General features: G+C 47.8%; 1 protein-coding gene across 10 annotated transcripts; it reads right to left on the bottom strand.

Moving 5' to 3' along the window:
* Positions 1–3,776: 3,776 nt before the first annotated feature.
* Positions 3,777–8,228, bottom strand: SFTPA1 (surfactant protein A1). Of its 10 annotated transcripts, none has more exons than XM_025397682.1 (6): positions 8,185–8,228; positions 7,821–7,850; positions 7,167–7,361; positions 6,772–6,891; positions 5,941–6,018; positions 3,777–5,469 (listed from the first exon to the last, which is right to left on the bottom strand). In XM_025397682.1, exons 3-6 carry the CDS (start codon positions 7,336–7,338, stop codon positions 5,093–5,095), a joined length of 747 nt encoding a protein of 248 aa, XP_025253467.1. In that variant the 5' UTR covers positions 7,339–7,361; positions 7,821–7,850; positions 8,185–8,228; the 3' UTR covers positions 3,777–5,092. The 10 variants fall into 10 exon arrangements, with proteins under 10 accessions (XP_025253467.1, XP_025253470.1, XP_025253468.1 ...); XM_025397685.1 differs by having other exon boundaries at positions 6,772–6,831; positions 7,254–7,361; positions 8,185–8,227; XM_025397683.1 differs by having other exon boundaries at positions 6,772–6,831; positions 7,254–7,361; positions 7,781–7,850; positions 8,185–8,222.
* Positions 8,229–8,274: the final 46 nt, after the last annotated feature.

The raw sequence follows: 8,274 nt of genomic DNA on the forward strand, positions 1-8,274 counted from the left end.
TAAATAGCCTGCCAACCAAAACAAATCCCAGGACCAGAAGGAGTCACAGCTTAATTCTACCAGAAGTACAAAGAAGAGCTGGTACCATTCCTACTGAAACTATTCCAAAATATTGAAAGAAGGAACTCTTCTCTAACTCATTCTGTGAGGCCAGCATCATTTTGATACCAAAACCTGGCAGAGATACAACAAAAAAGAAAACTTCAGATCAATATTCTTGATGAACACTGATGCAAAAGTCCTTAACAAAATGCTGGCAAACTGAATCAAGCAACACATCAAAAAGCTTATCCACCACAATCAAGTAAACTTCATCCCTAGGATGCAAGGTTGGTTCCACATATGCAAATCAATAAAAGTGATTCATCACATAAACAAAACTGAAGACAAAAACCACATGATTATCTCAATAGATGCAAAAAAAAGCCTTTGATAAAATTCAACATCCCTTCATGTTAAAAACTCTCAGGAAACTAGGTATTGAAGGAACATACCTCAATATAATAAGAGCCATATATGATAAGCCCACAGCCAATATTATACTGAATGGGCAAAAGCTGGAAGCATTCCCCTTGAAAACCAGCAAAGACGAAGATGCCCTTTCTCACCACCCCTATTTGTGTATTGGAAGTTCTGGCAGGGCAATCAGGAAAGATAAATAAATAAAGAATATTCAAATAGGAAGAAAGGAAGTCAAACTATCTTTGTTTGCAGATGACATGATCCTGTATCTAGAAAACCCCATGGTCTCAGCCCAAAAACTTCTTGAGCTGATAAGCAACTTCAGCAAAGACTCAGGATACAAAATCAATGTGCAAAAATCACTAGCATTCCTATACACCAATGACAGGCAAGCTAAGAGCCAAATCATGAATGAACTGCCATTCACAATTGCCACAAAAAGAATAAAATACTTAGAATACAGCTGACAAGGGAAGTGAAGAATCTCTTCAAGGAGAACAACAAACCACTGCTCAAAGAAGTAAGAGATGACACAAACAAATGGAAAAACATTCCATGCTGATGGATAGAAAGAATCAATATCATGAAAATGGTCATACTGCCCAAAGCAATTTATAGGTTCAATGCTATTCCCATTAAACTACCATTGACAAGCTTCACAAAATTAGAGAAAACTATTTTAAAATTCATATGGAACCAAGAAAGAGCATGAATAGCTAAGACAATCCTAAACAAAAAGAACAAAGCTGGAGGCATCATGCTACCTGACTTCAAACTATACTACAAGGCTATAGTAACCAAAACAGCATGGTATCAGTACAAGACCAGACACATAGACCAATGGAACAAAATAGAGAACCCAGAAGTAAGACCACACACCTACAACTATCAGATCTTTGACAAACCTGATAAAAACAAGCAATGGGGAAAGGATTTCCTATTAATAAATGGTGCTGGGATAACTGGCCAGCCATATGCAGAAAATTGAAACTGGACCCCTTCCTTATGCCACATACAAAAATCAACTCAAGGTGGGTTAAAGACTTAAATGTAAAACCCAAAACTATAAAAACTCTAGAAGAAAACCTAGGTAAAACCATTCAAGACATAGGCACGGGGAAATATTTCATGATGAACACACCAAAAGCAATTGTGATAAAAGCAAAAACTGACAAATAGGATCTAATTCAGCTAAAGAGCACAGCAAAAGAAACTATCGACAGAGTAAACAGGCAACTACAGAATGAGAGAAAATTTTTGCAAGCTATACATCTGGCAAAGGTCTAGTATCCAGCATCTACAAGGAACTAAAACAAATTTACAAGGAAAGAAACACATTAGAAAGTGGGCAAATGACATGAACAGACACTCCTCAAAAGAAGACATACATGTGTCCAACAATCATATAAAAAAAGCTCAATATCACTGATCATTGGAGAAATGCAAATCAAAACCACAATAAGCTACCATCTCACAACAGTCAGAATAGCTATTATTAAAAAGTAAAAAAATAACAGGTGTTGGTGAGATTGAAGAGAAAAGGGAATGCTTATACACTGTTGGGTAAAGTGTAAATTAGTTGAACCATTGTGAAAAATAGTGTGGCAATTCCTTAAAGAGCTAAAAATAGAACTACCATCTGACCCTGCAATCTCATAACTGGGTATATACCCAAAGGAATATAAATCATTCTACCATAAAGACACATGCATGCAAATGTTCATTGCAGCACTGCTCACAATAGCAAAGCCATGGAATCAACCTAAATGCCCATCAATGACAGATGTGGTACATATGCATTCTGGAATACCATGCAGCCATAAAAAGGAACAAGATGATGTCCTTTTGCAGGGACATAGATGGAGTTGGAAGCCATTATCCTCAGCAAACTAACACAGGAACAGAAAACTAAATACTTCATGTTCTCACTTAAAAGTGGGAGCTGAATGATGAGAACACATGAACACATGGGGGAGAACAACACACACTGGGGCCTGTTGGAGGTGGGGAGTGGGAGGAGGGAGAGTCTCAGGAAGAACAGCTAGCGGATGCTGAGCTAGGTGATGAGATGATCTGTGCAGGTAATCACGATGGCACACGTTTAACTGTGTAACAAACCTGCACATCCTGCATATGTACCCCTGAACTTAAAATAAAAGTTGGAAATTAAAAAAAAAGAAATGAGAAGATACCAATTTTCAGAGGCCTAAAGTATTTATCTATAAAATTGGGAATACAGACTGTCCTGGATTTGCAATTGCTCGACTTAAAATTTTTCCACTTTACAATGACTTCAAAGCAATGCAAATCCAGTAGAAGCCATACATCAAGTACACATATAACTGAATTATTCATTCAGTTTCAGCCCAGCATTCCATAAATTTCATGAGACAGTCAACACCTCATTATAAAATAGGCCTTGTGTTAGATGATTTTGCCCAACAGCATGCTAACATAAGTTTTCTGGGCATGTTTTAGTTACTCCAGGCTCAGCTATGATGTTTGGTAGGTAAGGTGTATTAAATGCATTTTCCACTTAATATATTTTCATCCTGCAAAGTGTTTATTGGGATGTCACCCGTCGTAAGTCGAGATACATCTGTACATGCTTCTACTTGTTTTTTTTCTTAATTTTGAAGAAGCCTCAACAATTTGTGTGCTGGGTCTTAGGCACATGTGGAATGGTGACCAGAATAAAAATTATCACTCATGAAAGACTGAAAAATTGTTCCCCTCATTTTCATTGGTTTTCTGAGTGTTGATCCAGAGCTTCCTTCCACCAAAGAACAGTAATACATGCACTGAGGAAGAGTGTTCACAGGTGTTACGGGGGGAGAAGAGGGAGGTGGCACACATATGTAGCTGCCTCCTCAAGCAATTGGAGACATTGTCACATTCCTGTGTAGCCCTGGGTCATGGGACAGTGGTCCCATTCCATGCAGACCTGAGACTAGGGTGGCTCAGTGAGGCCTGGGACTGAGCCCTGAGTGCCACCATCACTGCTGGGCTGCAGAAATCATTCAGGTGGCTGAGAAGGGGACAGAAGAAATGGTATCCCCACCCACAAATTGACCATGTGGATTCATGATGCCCATGTATTCTGAATGGTGTCTGTAGCTCCCCATCCCCCTGCACCATCTCAGGGAGGAGAGCAGGTCGCCCCTCCCACCAAACAAAGCACATCTTGAGATTGAATTTTCCAATCTTGAGGAAAGTGGGAGCTCAGAGCCAGAGTTCATTTGACTTACAAAAATACAGAAATGTGATGTTTCTTGGAACCAAAGCTATGGAAACTCATGTGAACACATTCATGATTTATTATGCTTAAATCATCTTTATTCAGCTCAGGAGTGGGGTGGCTGGAAGCATAAGCTTCAGGTACAGGAAGAGGGGTTTGGATCCAGCCTCTGCAACTTGCTCTCTGGAATAATACTCAAAACATTTAACTCCTCCAAGCTTCAGTGTCCTTATAGAAAATGGAGTAAACAATACTGGTCCCGTGACATTGTGTGAAGATTGAATAGGACATAATAAGCTGTATTAGAAGTGCTTGTCAAGGCGATTGGAAAATGATAGCTGCTCAGTCAATAGCCTCTGTGTGTAGTAACAGTTCTGGTAGTAATTTTGGTAGCCGGGGGGATGGTAATAACTGTGATGGCAACAAGATTCTTATTCCCATTTCATAGATGAAGACATAGGCTCAGGGAAAAAAAAAATCTTCAACTGTCACTGGGTACCTAGCCCACCCCACGACACATCCTAAGACCTGGCACACGATAATTTTAATGAAATATCTGGGTGAATGGATTAACGAAAGGAGAAAGCAGAGCCTGGGGTGTGGGGGGTGGTGTGAATGCCCACTGAAGGCTGAAGTTGGGTGCAGATTTGTTCATCAGTTGAAAGCTAATCTGGTCACATCTGGAGGTGGCTCTAGGTCACCCTAGAGGTCTAGACAGGCTGTCTTCAGGTCAGGGGGCTGAGTTGCCATCCAAAGACTCAAAGGAGTGAATCGTACACATCAGTCATGGGGTTGGCCTGGCCACCACCCTTCTGGAACACCACCTGGCCTTCTGACCTCATGGAGAGCCTGACCAGGCCTGCCCTGGAGACCTCAGAGTGCCAGAGAATCTCCACTGCGGCCTTGGCTCTGCACAGTCAGGGCTTCCCTGAAGTCTGCTCTCTCTGTCATTATGCTTGGCCAGGACTGCTCATCCTGATGGCACTGGGCAGGAAGTGGGCTGCAGAGGGAGAGCAGAGGGGACCAGGAGGCAGGCACTCTGTGTGACGTCGGAGGGTCCTTCTAGCCCAAGACCTCACTGCTGCCATCTGTAAGTGAAGGAACTGGACCAGATGGGGAATAAGGAGGGCTCCATCTCATGCCGAAGGCCAGGGCTAGGAGTGGCTGCCTGGGGTGCAGTGCTGGGAGGGTTTGCAAGGGAAGTGTCAAGGCTGGCCAGGGAAGAGTCAGGGCCCATTAGGGGAATGAAGTGGCTAAGGATGCCTTCAGCTCTAATAGCCACAAGTGAATTCTATTGAAAGCGAGTTCCAGCATCTCACAGACCAAGTGGAGCCTCGGGATGGAGGCTGAAGGCCAGACAGGATCCTCCCTGTCGCGTGGCATAAATGCCTCTCAGAACTCACAGATGGTCAGTCGGTTGTACAGGCAATTCCTGTCATTCCACCGCCCGTCTGTGTACATCTCCACACACTGCTCGGTTCCCCGACCCGCGGGCTCCCCTGGGTACCAGTTGGTGTAGTTTACAGGGGTCCCATCTGAGTAGCGGAAGTCTCCAGGGCTTGGACCTTCAATCAGGCCCACATAGGCATACGTGTTGTACTTCTTCACGAAGCTTGCAATGGCTTCATTTTCCTCTGGACTCCTTGGGACAGCAATGTGGCCGCCTGCTCTGGCACATGCCTCCTGAATGGCATCAAAAGTGGCAGACTGCCCATTGGTGGAGAAGACCTTCTCTCCTACTGCCAGTATGGACTCCTGTAGACTGAGGGCTGGGAGCAGAGGAGACTGGGTCAGGCCATTGACTGCTTTGCCTCTAAGCCACCTCCCTCACCTGGGCTTTCTGCTACTGGACTCTCCCCAGTCTCTCCATCTCTGCCTCTCTCTGTGTCTTCTCTTCCTCTTCCAATTGCAGTTTTCTAAATTCTCTTCTAGGCTTTCATCCATTTATTCATTCATCTATTTAACAATTACTTATTGCCAGAAACGGTGCCATTTCCTGGGATTCAGTGGAAAGCAAGACGGGCGGAGAACTTGCTTTCCTATGAAATGGGGAATGAAGTGTGTCGGGTTCTGCCTCCTCTGGGCCATTCAAAGACATCAGAAAAGCGAGCATCATTCCTTTCCCCAAGACCTGACATGTGCGAGCCTGTTTGTGATCTCTATGTTCTAGAAGCTGCTGCTGAGAATGAGGGGAATTTGTGGGAAACTCCTACCCTGTGAGGCCCAGAGGGTCCTCTTACCTCCCCTTGTCTGCAGGATTTGATGTCTGAAGTTGTGGAGTGTGGCTTGGAGCTCCTCATCTAGATGAGCTGGAAGCCCTGCGGAGAGCGCCCCACACAGAAGGAGGGGCAGGCCAGTGAAGACCCCCACTTGCTGCCACGGAGGCATTTTGCCATCTGCAATCCTGGAACTCTGCCCTTTCATTGCTGCTAGGCATCACCCGGGCCCCAGGCTCAGAGGGTCCACAAGACTCCAGTGTGTCTCCACACCCCCGGTCCCCTATTCTTTAGCGAAGCCTTGCCCCTGCTGAGACCCCTACCCCTTGTCCTCTTTCCTGCTCTGTCCCTCGAGTGGCTCTGTCTGCCCGCCTCTGTGGGGCAAGTCCCTCTCCCGCACCCTCCACCAAGGGCAAGCATGATGCTCTCTGCGCTGCCCTGATGGCCTTGCTTACCGCTCTGAGCTTCAAATTCCCGTCTGCCTGTGGGCTCCTGATCACACCATCTGCCTGGATGTCTGGTCCGCATTCACCCTTCAGACTGCCCCCAGCACTGCATCCCAGGACGCGCCTCCCCCACCTCCCAGTGCTGTTCCTCGTTCCACACCTGACTCCGTGTTTCCCCATCGGCGGTCACGAGGCATGGAGGACCTCCCACACCTGCCCTTACCTGAATTGTGACCACACTCCCCAGACACTTTGGCTTTCTCCCTCAAGTTCACATTCTCTTACTTAGGTTGAGCCAAATGCCTTTGGGGAAGCTGCAGGGTTTGTCTGATCCCCATCAGCCCTGTGTAACGGACTTCAGGGTTGCTGTGCCCGTGTTCCCACTGCCCACCTGCCCCACCCTGCTCACCTGGAGGGCCCCTCTCGCCAGGCTCCCCCTTCTCTCCACACTCTCCAGGGATACCAGGGGCTCCAGGCAGCCCATCATTCCCAGGAAGACATGGCATATCTCCAGGCGGACCCATGGGGCCTGCAGAGAAAAGAGACATGGATGTGTGGGATCCGTCACCCACAACTGATTGGAGCTAGTGAGACTCGACCCTCATTATCACTGGGGCTGTCCCAGTTGTCACTCCATGGGCACTATGAGGACAGACTCTCCCGGATGCGCCATCCTAAGGGCCCCAGGAGCCCACCAGGTCCCACCCAGCTCACTATGGCCCACAGCCTAGGGACCTAGACAGACGGGCCTTCTGAAAAGGGGTCTGTGTCCCTCAGCAGAGGGTGGGGTCTCCAGCACAGTACCTGGAGGGCCAGGGTCTCCTTTGACACCATCTCTCCCATCCCTGCCTGGCAGGCCATGGGATCCAGGAGTGCCGGGGATACCAGGGCTTCCAACACAAACGTCCTTCACTTCGCACGCAGCGCCAGAGGCTGCCATCAAGGTGAGAGTGAGGGCCAGAGGGCACAGCCACATGGCTCCGGCTCCAGCTGCTGCTCCTGCAGGAGGGTTGGCCATGAGCCCATCTGCCGCCTCTGCCAACATCTCCCCCACTGTGCTCTGTCAGGACTCAGGAAGCTGGGCAGAGCCCGAGAGGCAGGGCAGGCGAGACCAGAGTGCTGGGAAGACCCGAAGCACCCAGGAAAATTCCCAGCATCATCTGGCACCTGGCATGGTCTCCCGCTTCAGGCCTCCGGCTGGAGGTGTGGGGTCTCCAGGCTGCTGAGGAGGAGGAAGAGTAAGGAACTCTGGGGAGCCCGGGGACCTGGACTCCACTGTAGTCTCCTTTCTGTCAGTGCCTCACTGTTACCCTGGGAAACTGGCTTCACTTCTCTGACTTCAGCCGAATCTTCCATGCTCTGCAGAAAAGCTGCCCTGTCCCTCCCAGTCTATTAGGAGCAAGGATGAGGTCACTCACTCACTGACTCACTCCATCTGTCCCTCATACGCTCAGTTACCTTCTTTTCAGGCTCTAAGAAATCAGCAACCTGAGAATGAAAAGAGATGAATGGGGCCTGCAGCCTGGCCCCCTTCAAGGTGGTCATGATGGAGTCCCCTTTCTTTTTGGGGTCTGTTCTCTCACTGCCCCTCCTGTAGACCCTGCTGAACCCTGTAGGGATGGATCTGGCCAAAGAAGATAACAAACATGAGGATCTTTGCAGGTCATCTATGCTGACTGTGCTGTGAAACACCTCCCAGTAGGGGATGGGGAGTCACCCTTCTTCCCAGCCTGGGCCTTGGTCAGGCCTGTGGCTGCTGGCTGGTCCTGTCTGCCTGTGATCCTCAAGCTGGAGAACACCCAGGGGATGGGGCTAAACTCACCCACACACAGAGCCTCCAGTTGCCTGGGTCTCTGCCTCCAAGTCAGAAGGCAAGGTAGATAGCAGCGTTTATAGGTGTGGGGGCTGCCAG

The sequence above is a fragment of the Theropithecus gelada genome, chromosome 9 (genome assembly GCF_003255815.1).
Source record: "Theropithecus gelada isolate Dixy chromosome 9, Tgel_1.0, whole genome shotgun sequence".
NCBI lineage: Eukaryota > Metazoa > Chordata > Mammalia > Primates > Cercopithecidae > Theropithecus > Theropithecus gelada.

Coding starts and splice junctions, on each gene's coding strand:
- SFTPA1 (XM_025397679.1), bottom strand. CDS start 7,407: ATGTTGGCAGAGGCGGCAGATGGGCTCATGGCCAACCCTCCTGCAGGA. Junction 6,892..7,166: donor AGGAGACCCTGGCCCTCCAG/GTACTGTGCTGG, acceptor TTTTCTCTGCAG/GCCCCATGGGTCCGCCTGGA. Junction 5,470..5,940: donor AATCCTGCAGACAAGGGGAG/GTAAGAGGACCC, acceptor CTCTGCTCCCAG/CCCTCAGTCTACAGGAGTCC.